At 37.4% G+C, this 16007-nt stretch overlaps 2 protein-coding genes across 11 annotated transcripts in view; one reads left to right on the forward strand and one right to left on the reverse strand.

The window, feature by feature from the left end:
- The window catches only part of LOC139963048 (leucine-rich repeat serine/threonine-protein kinase 1-like), a 495817-nt gene that overhangs the window by 97008 nt on the left and 382802 nt on the right, over positions 1–16007 (forward strand). The window lies entirely within an intron of this gene.
- LOC139963050 (NADPH oxidase 4-like) overlaps positions 1–16007 on the reverse strand; it is a 32023-nt gene that overhangs the window by 1972 nt on the left and 14044 nt on the right. For all 10 annotated transcript variants that reach the window (XM_071963523.1, XM_071963520.1, XM_071963521.1 and 7 more), the window contains 14 exons: positions 13180–13290; positions 10876–10957; positions 9561–9658; positions 7668–7695; positions 6768–6840; positions 6257–6337; positions 5608–5770; positions 4670–4834; positions 3812–3874; positions 3370–3430; positions 2954–3023; positions 1367–1486; positions 801–915; positions 234–397 (listed from right to left, as the gene is read on the reverse strand). In XM_071963523.1, coding sequence (XP_071819624.1) covers positions 234–397; positions 801–915; positions 1367–1486; positions 2954–3023; positions 3370–3430; positions 3812–3874; positions 4670–4834; positions 5608–5770; positions 6257–6337; positions 6768–6840; positions 7668–7695; positions 9561–9658; positions 10876–10957; positions 13180–13290 — 1394 coding nt within the window. The remainder of the gene's footprint in view (positions 1–233; positions 398–800; positions 916–1366; positions 1487–2953; positions 3024–3369; positions 3431–3811; positions 3875–4669; positions 4835–5607; positions 5771–6256; positions 6338–6767; positions 6841–7667; positions 7696–9560; positions 9659–10875; positions 10958–13179; positions 13291–16007) is intronic.

The raw sequence follows: 16007 nt of genomic DNA on the forward strand, positions 1-16007 counted from the left end.
TATGGAGTCATGGGCGTCTGTGATGGGTGTTGAAGGGGTGTGGGGGGGGGGAGGCAAATCAAAATAGTAAATAAGAGAGACTGTATATCTACTGCTAAAAGCCTGTGTAGGTAAAAAACTAAATATACAACTGTTGCAGTTCCTGAAGTTTTGATCCTATAACAACCACCTTGTAATGCATAGTCTGATTTTAGCTGTAGTGATATTAAATCCGTTAAATATTGAATACTCACTTGGTTTGACATTTCGCAATTTCTTGAAAGATTGTCTTCATTTCGGGCCTGCCCAATGAGACTCTCTTCAATAAAAACTTTGGTAAAGTTGACAAGTTTGGAGTTGAGTTTCCTGTTAAAAACAGTCGGACGTTCAAAACATCGGGACAGTTTTCTCTCCATAACTGCAAATCAAGACGGACAGACACGTGTTTTCATTATCATTCAGTATTATTCATTTGATTTATTGTTATTATATATACTTATGGTATAAACCAGACTAGAATTCAGTCCAGGCTGGTGCTCCTGTTCTTGTGTTTGAACTCTAGTATAGAAGTAATTGTTAAGGAATTGTTGGATATATGGTTAAGAAGTGACTCCCAGCAATGAGCAGTCCTTGGCCTCAAAGTTGAATTAAAAAACAATGGGAGAGATACTAAACAAATGTAAAATTCTCGCAAATTAATTCATGAATAGGTGAACGCAATCACTGTTTCAAACCAGAGGAGAGTCCCTTCTCTCCGGCTACCCCTCCTCCTCCCCCCTCCCTCCCCAAAAATGTTCCTGTCTGTCTTCGACCATATTTACCTTCCAATATAAATCGGTAATCATCTCTGCGAACCACTGGAAGCAATCTACTTGACGACAGATCCATATCAAATATAGCGACCTCAATTTAAGGTTACCCAGAGATGCCCTCATCCTAAACCAAAAATAAGTCAATAAATTAAACATAAAATGTATGTAAGAAATGAGAAAAAGGATCATTCTAGACACACACACACATATTGATGACTTCAGCATTAGGTCACAGACTCTCCTCCAAACATGGGGGTAGATGGGGCATATGTCCTATCAATAAAACACTCGATAAGTGGTTTTCATAACCTCCCTTACTACTGAACCAGGTTGACTAGCCTATATAACCGAACATAATAAAAAAATAAACTATTGTTAAAAGTGCGAAATGTAGCACAAATTCAATCTAACCACCAGTCCTTAACTCCTCCCCTAAAGTACAATCGTGGATCTCCCTCCCGCCTGCAGACGTTCTTGCATCTTCAGCCCTCCTCTTACCTGATGGGCGCGCATCCCCCCCCCCATACCCATATCTGATGTCACAAACTACATCAATGCCCTGGATATCCTCCTACCTGAGTTCATTTAAGACTGCCGCAAAGGGTGTGATACCTACTCCGCCGGCAATACACACACTGGTGTTGTACTTAAAGACATCTTGGCTGGAACCACCAAATGGTCCGTCTACGAAAAACCTGATGGAAAATAGAGAACACTCGTTTACCAAACGAACTTAGATTATTGCTCAACACATCAGGATAACAACTGTGCCAGAAGGGCGTACATCTACATTGCTGCATAGTATTTAGAATTTTTAAATTGCAAAAGGATTCAAAGGTTCTAAACCACTGACTTATTCCGAGATATTGAGTCAAGCCGCGATTTTGTGGCATTTTCTTTCAAACAAGCCTTACAAAATTTTCAAGAAAGGGAAATTTCTCAATGTTTTTTTCAGGATGCTTATACGGATTCCTAAAGCTCAAAAATGGATTTTCCTCAACTTTAAAGTGGAGTTCCTTAAAACGTTACGCTTTATTTAGCCTTATTAATAGTAGTGAAACAATTAATAAAATTGTATAGAAAAAGTGGTATTTCTTCCAAATGGGAACGATTAAGAACACAATTTTGCCTGATATATAAAGAGAAGAGCGCTATACCCTATTTACATAGTTTCGGGAAGGATAGAAAAAGTCGCCATTTTGGCCAAAATTTGAAAAAATGATAAGGGTATAGCCTTATAAAATATTCAAGAAAAAGATCAAATTTCTTTCAGGATGCTTCTACGGATTCCTTAAGCTGAAATATGGATTTTCCTCAACTATAAAGTGGAATTCCTCGGAATGTTACGTTTTATTCAGCCTTATTAATAAGTAGTAAAACAAAGAATAACATTGTATAGAAAAAGTGGTATTTCTTCCAAATGGGAACGATTAAGAACACAATTTTGCCTGATATATAAAGAGAAGAGCGCTATACCCTATTTACATAGTTTCGGGAAGGATAGAAAAAGTCGCCATTTTGGCCAAAATTTGAAAAAATGATAAGGCTATAGCCTTATCATTGTAAGGCTATAGCCTTACAAAAAATTTCAAGGAAAAAAAGTGAAATTCTTTTCAGGGCCAAAATTTTAAAAGAATGATAAGGGTATAGACTTACAAAACTTTCGTAAAATTTGGGCAAAAATGTGCAAAAATGATAAGAGCATAGCCTTACAAAATTTTCAAGAGAAAAGTCAGTGCACCCAAAGGAATGACGGAAGGTTAAGGGGGGGGGGGGGGAGACAAAGGTGGCTGTTAAAGAGGTTTCATAAAATTTGGTTACAGGTGACCACAAAATAACATTGACTGTACAATTCACCACACTGACCAAACTGGCATTTACTTTAACCTGTTTTCATTCTGCACCAACCATGAAGGTCAAAGCTGCATTACAATACATACCGTAGATGATATTCCTACATACCCCCACCCCCCCCCCCCCCTCCCCCATCACCCCTTGCCTGTAAAGGAATTCTGTTTAGGTCGTTGTAAGATGGGAAAAGTAAAGAACCTCAAGTATGGACATATTAGACCTAAGGAATGAGGACCATCCACTTTCATGCGAAAGTTACATATCGTATTCCTATAATGCTGGTAACTGATAAATAAAAACAAAATGTCTACCTTGGTATACTGGTGGCAGCAGCTTCAATGTTTCTATGTCTCTGCTCCAGTAGTAGTTCCTTCACAGCAGCTAAGAACGAAAATATTAATAATTTATCACACTTATGATGTATTATATCATCAAGCTGCAGCATGTAATTTCATGTCTCGTTTAAACAAATCAGTAAATAATTTTCCTTGTCCAAAAGAAAGTTTCGTGGATTCTACAAAATTGTTGTTAGTTTTATTCGTTTTATACCATACATGGTTGCTGAATACAAACATCACGGTACTGGAAAGGACAAAACAATTCACTAAATATTGAAAACGCATAGACCACTCTCTCGTCTGCGTATGCCACTTTGTGAATTATAAAACAATCGCTACTTCACCATTTGAAAGTATTACCTTATAGTAACAACACATCAGAAACTTACATGTCCAGTCACCTTTGACCCTGATATGAATAGTAAATGTAGGGTTACATTTTGTAGGGCACTGCAAAAAAAGAGAAAATAACCTCTCAGTATTTCGTGACATAACATTGGTTATACATTGGCTAGTAACGCAACCAAACAATGAGAAGCAAACATCATTATCATATTACAAACACGCCAATCTTGGCCACGAAAACTCTGCTTTCTATTGTGGTTAAAAGGCAAACAGACCTTGCTACATATTAAGAATAAGATTCTATCTACATGGTAAAAATTGCACATGAACCATTTGTCTTCAGAAACGTTACTCGAAAACTTATTTGTACGTTTACAAGCGACAATACGTTTACTATCCCCCACCGATAAATGCCCCATCAGAATGCCCAATCTGAATGCCTCCATATCGGAGTCTTCTATCCACTTCATGTATTAAAATACTTACCCTTGTTAAAGTGAATGGGTGCCATTCAATGTGGGAGACCTTATCGCACATTAATAAGATGTACTGTGAGAGGAGAAATGAAAAACAAAATTGTATAAGTATTCATCACATCTAGAATAACACTAATTACGGTTATTTTAACTTCAAGTTTTAATTTTTGGTTTGATCAAAAGTTCATGATATATTTTATTGATCATTATTTTTACTTTCATGAGTATATATAGCCAGGAATTGAGTTGAAGGGGCGTCAACAATTTAAGGAGGGGAAAAACACTTGTGAACTTTTTGTACACATGATGCGGGCACAGATGAAGAGAGTACAATGTCGCCCTCTCTTTTCTATACTGAGTTGAAGAGGTGATGAGATTCTGTGAACTTCAGTTTTACCCTTTGACCCCATCATTCCTCTTGGTGATCAACATGTGATGGCAACTGTGTTAGATACATACATGTACATCAGAACGTAGCTTTTTCGTAACTGCAAATATCGAAATCATTTCGCTGTTTGAACAGGTGCCATGTCTATGCAATGTATATCACTAACTACAGTTCAATTTAGTTCAGCTCTTTTGAAGTTTTAACTGAAGATGATGGAGTTTTTAAGAGGATTTGTTTGTTCCTTGGGCACCACAATACAAAGAACTGAAGCACACACTGCCAATGTCTCTTCTCATTTGGAATTTAGTGTGTCACGCTGGAAAAGTGGTTGGTCCCTCCCTCTTTAACCCTGTTCAACCCCAGTCCCATTTTAACCCTCAGTGTAACCCTACTCTATCCTGTAAGGGCCACGTCATTGATAGATCCTTCTCACTCCTTCCAATTTACTTTTCTATTACACCTCGTCTTTATTTTTCTCACCTGTCCCGGTGAAGCTTTGAACTTTTCCTTTTCAAATTCTAACTCGACCACATCGGCAGGATGAAAGATAACTGACTGGACGATAACCGGATACCGCGACTGAAGATTCCTCCATACTTTGTCAGCAAGATAGATGAGTATCGGTATTAATACGTAGCACCATGTCTACAAAACCGAAAATCGGAGACAGATTTAGTTACAAACCGTTAGTCTTTGCTCCTTGAAAGCCATAAGAGGCTTTGGTCTCATTAAAATTAAAATGAAGGTGAAGCAGAAAATAAAAATCTTTACTAATTGAACAACATTTCCTGACAGTACCATTTTGTGTTACTATGTAAAGTTCATTTAAATTAGTACTCATATTGTAGTTATATCTCGGCTACTCCAAACTCCTAGAAGTATTTGCTACTCCCCCAGTGCAAACTGCTACCGGGAGAGCCCCACCCCACTCCAAGCTTTGTCTTACCACTTGGCACTTACATCTTAAATATGACTCTGCCCGAAGGCTGACGAAATAATTTTAAAAGAAATGTTTCAGTCTCATATTTTTGAGTATTTGATTTGGAGCAGAAAGAAAACATTCTAAACGAAGGCTATCCAAAGATTATAATTTATCAAGGAAAGTATTTGCAAATATCGCCCTCTATTCATTCGTTCCTATAAATCATGTGACGATTTTCTTGGAATGAAACCGGATTCGATAGTAATAATTACCTTAAGTTAAGTCTAGTATGAAAGCTACAACGGTAAAAACATAGTCATAAAAAAAAGTAATAAAACCACGCCTCAATCAGAACACTTTATATCAGTAAAACTCTTCACAGGAGAAGAACATTGTTGATATATAACATTATAGGTCATGTTTTTATAGATGGACAAGATGGCAAGAATACAGCAGTGAAAACGTACACAACTTTTTTAATGTACTGGTGGCTCACCTCTGATCGATGGGGTATAAATTTTGGCGTTTCTATGCATGATGTTGAATTTTCTGTAAATATCATATCCTCTTTACCCCAAACGGGTTCTGGTATAGCGCCAACGTCCATGGTACATCCGGGTACGTGAGTTTGAACGTTACACTGCTCTTTAAGCAAACCTCTAAAAAGAGACAATAAAAAGATGCAGAACTTATGATAAAAGCATAAACTACTCACAAACTGCTTGAAAAAACATAGTCTGTGCACTATACGTAGTCTACCACAAATTCCAGCATTTGAATGTTTTTTCAAAGTATGGCATTCTGTTTTTATAAATTTCAATTTTTTAACGAGCAGGTACTTTTCAAATAACAAAACAACACTTTTAATGACCAAAAAAAGGGTAAATTTCACAAACAAAAGTTTATGAGGTCACTTTTCAGGTTTCCGCGAGGCTCGTGTCTCCTGTCCTTTCTCTCCAGCCAACCCCCCCCAACCCCCCAACCCCCCAACCCCCAACCCCCCCCCCCCAGGATTGAAAGAAGATTATAACATAACTTTTACAATTAATAATTAACTTCCATAGATGTGTGACTATTTTCTTGGCCAATTAAAGATATGAAATGACATATTTACTGTGTGAGATGAACAATTTGTGCCATCTTACCCTAATGAATGGCTTAATAACAGCAGGTAGTAGACCGGGAAACAATGGTGAACATACCAAAACAATTGAAAGGAATGCTTTCTGTAAAACAAAGAAAACGAGAAAAACTGACATTAACATATGGCAAATTGCGAATATAAACAAAATACCATTTCACGATGGCTAACTGCTTTTGCACAGTCGTTATATGTTTGCATTTGGCAGAGGGGGAGGGGAGAAGGGAGGAGAGGGTAGGGGGAAAACTATGACATTCTCGATCGATATACGTGCGTACTAGAAGCTGGGCATGCAAATGAGGTTTATCTGCAGGTGGGTATGAGGGGGGGGGGGGTTACCTGAAGGTGGGGCTGGAGGAGAGGTTTAGCTGAAGGTGGACATGGAGGGGAGGTGTACCTGCAGGTGGGCATTGGAGAAAAGATTTTACCTTAAGGTGGGCATAGAGGGGACGTTAACCTGAAGGTGGGCATGCAGGGGAGGTTTACTTGAAGGTGGACATGGAGGGAAGGTTTACCTGATAGTGGGCACGGAGAGGAGGCTGATCATAACCAACAACAATACCATCAGAATACCACTCACACCAGCCACTTAAGAGAAGAGAAGAAAAACAATAGGGGTTATTACATTGTCTAAATGACACTGTTTGCGTAAAGTCGTTTTCAACATATATGCTCTCAGGGTAAAGTTTGAAATTTAGAGAAATTGTGGATGCCACCTCTTCCTAAATAAACGTAACTGTTCAAGCAACATCGGTATTAAGTCTCTCTGAAATGGCATAAAGACTTCGAAGAGATTTCCCCTAAATCACTATAAGTGTGACGAAGTTTTAAAGACAAGTTCGGAATTCTCTCCTTCAACGCTAAGGCAAACATAGAGCCTGCACATTAGTAACTAATCATGAACATAAATGTCCGTACTTCAATGGATTTATCACTGCAAAAAAACTCTGTCATTAAAGTGGCTTTAAACTTTTATAAGCAGCAGGAAATATAAGAACGCATATCATCCCTGGAGAGACCACAAAAGGACCTGGAGAAAAGTACCTGGAGAAAAGTACGAGCATTTTGAGCCCTGTAGTATAGAGCAACTCCAGGCTAAAGCGAAACTAAAATGGACGTCAAGACAGAAAGAATCAGGAACGATTTGGATTCGGTTCTGATTGCACAAAAAGCAATTTCACAAGTGTTCCAATCTTTTTGACGTGATGGCCCAATTAATGAAGAAATTTGGCAAAAATTAATGAAGTCGAAAAGAGCAAAGTCATTTTTAGCCAGGACTTGATTCGAACCAATCAACCCTGGATCAAAATTCAGTCAAAATACCTGAAGGACCTAATACTAATGAAAGAGTATATTTATCTTGCTTGAAGCTGACAATATTGTTACAAAGTTTGCATATAAAATCAAATACTTACATGTTGTTAGTATCAATTTGCACGGATTCTGTAAAGAAGTTAGAACATATGCAAATATAGTAAAACTGATGCAAATATGTAAATTAAGTAAACCATTTGGATGTGCCACCATCTCAAATAGGTAATGTGTATATTTCAAATTAATGTCTAACAACAGCCAATCCTCACGTGACACAAGAGAACCGTTTTGTACACAGTTTAATATGTCGAGCAATGTCATCATGCATGATACAGCCCAATGAATGTGGACCGGGAAAACCCTAGGGTTAGAGTTAACCTCTAGGGTAAACCCTAACCCGAGAAATACTGCATGACATGTAGTATCATGCAATACCGTACTTCTTGGGGCAATGCAACTTGCCAAATGATAACTTGTCTTGAGAAATGAAACAAAATGAGGTATTGGTGCCAACAACGTCATGGGAATGAATATTTAATACGTGACGTTATACAACAAGGGACATGGACATCGTCGGCTATCAGATGGCGGTATACAAAAATAACTTATCGGACCTACAAAACATCTATACGGTGATTTCTTTTATTGAGAGCTTCTACATTATTTCACACTCTAACTTTTCCCCTTCCCATAACCGTGCTATATAGAAACATTATGAAAAACATGTGCAATGTCGCCCTCTCTTTTCTATACTGAGTTGAAGAGGTTGATGAGATTCTGTGAACTTCAGTTTTACCCTTTGACCCCATTATTCCTGTTGGTGATCAACATGTGATGGTAATTGTGTTAGATACATACATGTACATCAGAACGTAGCTTTTTTTTAACTGCAAATATCGAAATCATTATGCTGTTTGAATATGTGCCATGTCTATGCAATGTATACCACTAAATACAGTTCAATTTAGTTCAGCTCTTTTGAAGTTTAAACTGAAGATGTTGGAGTTTTGAAGAGGATTTGTTTTTTTTTCCTTGTGCACCACAATACAAAGAACTGAAGCACACACAGCCATTGTCTCTTCTCAATACAATCTCAATTGCATTTTCATGGAATATGAAATACCGGTATGAGCTCTACAATACTGTCTGAAGTCTACGGTTACCCTTTAAAGTAGGATGTGGTTACAACCATGATGTCATCGCTGTCATTCGTCAGTTTTACTTATAGAGGAAATGTACTTCAACGTAGGTAGTGATTATTCTAAAGGTTGGCGAATTATTTATGATTTCCCGAAACAATTAACATTATTATAATTTGAATGTAGGCTATATAATATGTCTTTTACTCATAAATCTCATCTTTATAGTGAAAACACAATTCATGAAAAAAAAACAGTTTGAAAATTGAAATTGTTTTTTAATATCCCGTTTGGGGTAAAGAGGATATGATCTTTACAGAAAATTGGGTATTTGATGAAAGATTGAAATAGTTTTAACTATTCTTAACTCACTTATATGAAAACAAAATGACAGTGACTGAAAATCCAGCCATTTGGACTGTCGAAAGGTCGATGATACGCCAATGCCTTACAAGAACATATTTCACTTAAAATATATTTTACTGTAAAGTATTTGTATACGGCTTGACTCGTAGGGTAATTTTTATATACCAACACAGAATGATGTTACACTAAAAAAAGTTGTATTGTGTCGATTTCACTATCATCGGTCCGTGTGACAGTGTAGAATATTTTCTTGAGCATTTTATCATGGATGTTCTCAACTACTAGAAAGTCTACGACGGGAGATACTACATTGTAGTGTAGAACCACACCCCACCCTCACCCTCACCCTCACCCCACCCCACCCCACCCTCACCCCACCCCCCCCCCCCCACGTGAGCAGCGAACGACTAATTTTTAAAGGTAATTGGTAACGTTGTCAGTTTAAAACTTTTGCATAAAAAAATCACATTCCCTTATAGTTCTACTCACCTCTCCTTTAAATGTCGCTACGTTGACTTCTGAAAATTCTTCGTTAAAATTTGTAGAAAAATGAATTGCATTGCATATATGGGCTACCACATGAACAACTGTTGGAACGACAGAAAGAAAAAAGAATAAAATAAACAGCAAAAGGGAAACATTTCACTATATTTTTTCTTCAGAGAAAGGGCCTATCTATTAGTATAGGCCCATATCAGTTAGCGTTAAAAAAATACGGTTCCCCACGATAACATATAAATGCTCTGTGTGGTGAGGGAAATATCGCACAAATTCAGTTTTGTGATTTGTCACTGAAGTCACAAGCCCTTTTACTTGAGAATGACGAAACAAATGTCCATGGGTTCCTTATCCATGAGACTGCCATCTTTTGTTTGTTACCAAAATCATGCATCACCTTTTACGTACAGGAGATCTAACCCCCCCCCCCCCGCCATCCTCCATCCCTTTCTGATATCACTCTATCACAGATGGTCTCTTATAAGAGTCCATGGTTATGACATCAAGCATTTTTTTCTTGCAAAAATAATAATAATGATAAAACAAGATGTCACTCTCCGCAACTTCCTCAATATCCCCCTCCCCGGCCCAATCTCCAAATCCCGGCCCAATCTCCCCCTCCCGGGCCCAATCTCCCCCCCCCGCCCCAGCCCAATCTCCTCTTCCAGTATTGTGCTTCACTGGCAGTTGCACCTACTACGCTAACGTAACAGACCGTGACACGATTTTTGAAACGTTTAGTATTTGGGTTGTTTGTCAAATTTAAGAAAAATATCCAGCCTCATTGTTTTTGTGACGACAAAGTTTTAGCAAATCACAGAACTGACATAACATTTTTTTTGTGTGTTTCGAGACCGGTTACCTAGGTGACAACAAATAAATAAGGCACACATGTCAGTGTAACTAATTACTTCAATGGTCAGAGGCGAGTCGTGTAACCAAAATACACGTGATAATGTGGTCAAACAGTATTTTGATCTGGTTGAATTGGTTCTAAACCACACAACCACAGCCGAATGGAAAGAGTCAAGTACAATAAAACACATTTCTTTAAATAACATTTCTGAAGATGACAGTAAATTATTATTTATTATTATTATTTCTTCAAAGTGCAGTGACATTTTGCTTTGTCTAGTACGAGGCTTACAATCTTCCTGCATTACACATTAGTATAAGCCACCTTTCTATGACAGGCCATGATAAATTTCATATTTGTCAAAATAAACAATGATTTATCCCCCTCGGCCGTTTTATAAACTACATAAACATTGCAATATGCTGGTGAAAAAAGATGGCGCTGGTGTACCTGTTGCCATGAGCAGAAAGGAGGCGCAGACGACATGGATGAAGTGTCCACGATCAATACCGCGACGAATAAACCTCTTCGTCTGTGGAGGATATTAAGAATCGTGCGTCAAAGGTATATCCATGTTGTATAGGTATACCACAACACAATTAGAGTAGTGTACATCCGCTCGAAAAGTTAACCATTGTCGGAGAAGAGAGCTAAAAGTATAATGTAATGCTTGTTTCAGCATATTTTCAGTTGTTTATCAACCTTACGTGAAAGAGCATAATTCATAGTACAGATGGTGTGAAAAATAGGGAGGATTGAAGGTGATATAAAGCTTTTTAGAAAATATTTGGTTAAATATTGATATTACTCCGAGCGAGCAGATGGAAGGGTTGAGGTTCAGTATGCTAAACTTGCTCCTCTTCTAGCTCAAAATCTAGACGGTCATGATATGGAAACTTGCAAGTGCCATGATATGGCAAGATCCCAGCTATCATGTGGTGGGTAGGATATACCAGTTGAAAACTTCTATCTATTTTAGTGTGTAAGTCAATGGAACGATTAGTTGTTGTGCGACACCTTTAGCGACTATTGTTGTTCGTATGCTCTGTACAGTGTGACGTCATCACCAACCAATGTTTGTGATTCAGAAATATCAGCCCTATATATGTTCGACAATGTCGATCTACGACATATTCACAAACATGACTTGATTACTTTTGAGTTACATTATACTGCATTTGTGGTTCAGTGGCAACGAAGAAATCGTACGTCTAGATTACACTCACAGATTACATTACACAGAGAGCGGATTCACATAATTACATTAGACACAGAGCGGATTTGATGTACGTTTCATTCAAGAAAACCATGTTTTTTCCAACAAAAATAAAACAAAGTTTTCAGAAACGTTGTTTTATATTTTAAAAATAAAAAAATTCAAAAATAAAGTACGATTACACATCTTTTTTTGACCTGCGGCTAATCTCAACAACTAACCAACCTATCCGTACCGGTAGGACAAAACTCCATTCATCGAGACAATGCATCCGTTGTATGTGTACAGGAATAGGTGAGAAAATGACGAATGATCGGGTCACAAAATGCCACACGTTTTGAAAATCTTTAACTTTAAAGCGGCACATATAGTTTGTAAGAGAGATAGTATATTTGAATTCATGTATGTAATTCTGTTTTCGCCAATTGCGGGAGCTATTCACTCCCTGGGCTCACGTTTATTTACACTTTTGGTTCAAGCCCCATCCTTCAATGGTGATGTCTATTTTTGAAATGTAAGTGAATATTCTCGAGGCACTATAAAAGTGTGTTGTGAAATGTGTGTATATAATAAATAAAACTGACGCTGCACGAAGCTGATAATAGATACATGCCAACACTGTGATGTTATGCCCAACATTTGTTTCAGCATGATCGGGATGGGGGGGGGGGGGGGGTGGAGACGAACAATTAATGTGACGTTACGAGTTGATTGAAGTACATATGATGTACCAGACCAGTGTAAAGCTTCCAATAAGCACACGTATTCTATAGTATAGTCGCACGTGCTGGTACTCGCCCAGTGGATTTGTACTCATACTCGGGGGCATGTTACAAATCTAGTATAAATACGAGTACAACATAAAGAACTCGTGTATAGCGCCATCTACTCGTATTCGTACTCATGCTGTTATAAATATTCGTATACACTGAGTCTATGATGAATCACGGAACAATGAGAGAGGGAGGGGGAGGTAACATATGGTCCGATGGCGGGCTTCCGTCTGGTCTGAATTAAACCACACAGCAGAGGGTCGCAAGGTCAGCAGGTCAAATCATGTTAATGCAACTATAAATCTGGTAAAAATTATTTTACTCGCACAAACAGAAATTAATTCTTTTAGAAACGAAATACGTGATTTTTGAGAGTTTGTACTTCCAGTGACTTAGAATTACTTTCATGTGAAAGCGGTGTTTAAAAGTAATAAAATATCTTAACAGTGTGTGGTATTTGTGCCTTCTTTTTGTTGTTGTTAACTTTAAAAACTATTTTAAGTATCTAAATATGCTTTAATTCTTCTTGCACTATACATATATATACATTATACAAGTTACACAACATTATGGCAAATTAACAATACATACCATAATGGTTCCCTTCCGCTACCTCCTGAATGAACACCCTACCGCCCCCCCCCCCCCTCCACACACACACAACCCGAATACAAACCTTCTTACATGTTTCTTAATAGTTGATGGTTGGATGTCGTAACTTAACGATTGAAAGTAATGGGAGTGAAGATAACTAAATCAATTTACCATTTTTGTGCCTCTGAACTTCACCAGGAGAGTACGGCACATGGGCAAGAAAATGGCGGCGCTGTTTAAATTTAAGACACTCGCTGAACCTCTAGACAAACATAAACTGACCTAAAAAAGATAGAAGAACAACAAAGACACAATAAAAAATGAGAAATAAATACTTGATGGAAGTCAGTAAACTTACGTGTTTTATGGATTGGTTCTATACTGTTGAAATGTTCATAGAACTAATTTGCGTGAAACATACCAGCACGCGATAATCTTACGATATAATTTGAACTAAATTGTTTACAATCCAAAACAATCGATAAATAGAAACTGTGATAAGTTCATTTGAAACTTTAAGAATTTTTCTTTATTGAATATGCCACATGTGGAAACCAATTAGGAGGTTTTCAAACAGTTGAACTAACAAAAAGAAAAGATTTCTAGATTCGATAAGATTCGACAAAATAAAACAATTCCGATTGTAAGTGGCAAGTAGACCGATAGCAGTTCATCTGATGATTATGGAACGCCAAAAGGGCCAAAGGTGATAAACTTAAGATAAGAACATGACGGTTATGTTAGTGCACTGTCACAACATTACCATGTACTTCCATTGTGGTAAATTATAGTTCATGTTTGAACATGAGTGGCCATTATTTGACTTCTCTAGCATATATTTAATGACAATACTGATGACCTTTGAAAGGTCGACAGTTGTAAAAGGACTCATTCTGAACATTTTATCCCACCACCTCATCGTCTCGACAAAATAACTTTGAGGTTTAGAACCCTTCAGCAAAACACTTTTGAAACTTGCTAGCAAGTTGTAGCATGTTCATATTTGGAGACAATATACTGATGATCTTAAACATTTGACATGCTCGAGTCCCCTCAATATGAATTTCTGGATGAAATCTCTCAGCTAACTTCAACATATGATGTGTCATTATACCTTTTATCATAATTGTAAAAGGAGATAATTTGTCGTCGGGCTTATAAAGGAAACGCGCGGAGGAAGAGATTTTCAGCTTTGAAGGAGAAAGCGCAATGACATACATAAAATAATGACTAGTAAACGACTTGAACAAGTCTATGTCATTCACCACGGACGCTCGTCTGTAGCGTGCAACTAGGCTAAGTTATATCATCTATAATAAATATCCTGGCCTCTCGAACATGTTTATAATCTAAATCACAACGATGCCTTGACAACCTATACCTTCCTATGACATATTGATGAGTAATGTTGCATGGTAGAAATCACAACCTGCCTTGTATATGTGGCATTTTGAGAGGCGAATAACCTCATAAACTTATAAATATTAATCGTAGAAAGCCATTGTTTGGTTTGGGAGTTACGACATCAAGTATTTGACCACATAAATAGACAAAGTGTTGCGTGTGGAGTGGTTGGTTTGAGTTAATGTGTTTTTCTATTATTATTATTTTTTCCAACCACATTCTTTAACTTATAACACAAATACAGTGCTTACTTCGTAAGTCTCAGACGATCGAATTCGATTCCTCGAAACCCTAATACTATCGATGCGGTAATGGCATTGTGAAAATGTTATGAAGTCTTGTTTATATATCAAATGTTGACAAAGGTATGATAAAAAGTTTAAATCCTTCCTCGGGGATTTAACTTTCTAACAGAATCATGGACATACCGAGTTTTAATTTTCCTCATCTCCATTTTGGGTTCCTTTTGATTCTTTATTTAGATTTTTTTTTTACGCTATTCGATACGTTTTTTTTTACGATACGCTTCTTACGCTTGGTGATGAGAATGGTATATAGCTTATTTATATTCGTTTTATTCGGTGCGCAAAAGTTACACCATGTACTGTTGTGAACAATTGCAATCTTGTTTTAGTAATACACGCTAGGTTTGGATGGAGTGCCGACCAAATTAATAAAATAAGCAGTTTGCATGGTCTTTGACACAATCTAATCGATGCATATTCAACCATCCGGGGATTTGCATAACGAATACTGTGAAGCTTTACATATTCAACAATTACATGAATAATCTGAGTAAGCTATTATGCTTAAATAGTCCACGTTATCAAAAACGTCTCGCAAATTTAGGGGGAAGCGATTTAATACGAAGGAACGAACGATCGAACGATATGGAATATCTCATTTATAATGGGGGGGGGGGGGAGGGTGCACAATTATGTGTGGGTATGTGAAGGCTTAGTCAGATGTAGAGTTACTAGAGTATAAACAACCTAACACAATAAACAACTTTAATTCGACATCAAGATGTTCAGAGTTTGATATATGTTACAGCATTAAACATCTGACCATATAAATCGAGAAGGATTGGCTACAAGACATACGGCGATTTAGGGAACGTGGTTTTGATTTAAACCGCATTCTATAATTTATAGCACAAATAGAACGATTTCTTGGCAATCCTCGGTGACAAAGGGATTAGATTCCAAGAATCCCTTTATACCATTCTTGTGGATTCATTTTGAATATATTACTTCTGACATGCCTTATTCCCTTTGTTAATTTTGATACTGATGTCAGAAGTTTAATATCCTGCAGTATGCTTGTTTGTCCATATGCACAATTTTTAAATAATGCAATATTTAGCTGTAATTTCTCATAGCTAATAATTTGGCATACCATCTCTGACAAATGTTCAAGAGGAAGGTGGTGGGGGGGGGGGGGGTGGGGGAAGAGAGCGGGTGGCAGTACCAACCCTTACCCTTCCCTTTTATTTCCATCCACAGATACCCTTTGTCCTTAAATTAACAATAATAATATCGATAATTGCACGTAAAGGATTGTGTACACAAAAATGAAATATCTAATATCGTATT

This window comes from Apostichopus japonicus, chromosome 21 (genome assembly GCF_037975245.1).
Source record: "Apostichopus japonicus isolate 1M-3 chromosome 21, ASM3797524v1, whole genome shotgun sequence".
Taxonomy (NCBI): domain Eukaryota; kingdom Metazoa; phylum Echinodermata; class Holothuroidea; order Aspidochirotida; family Stichopodidae; genus Apostichopus; species Apostichopus japonicus.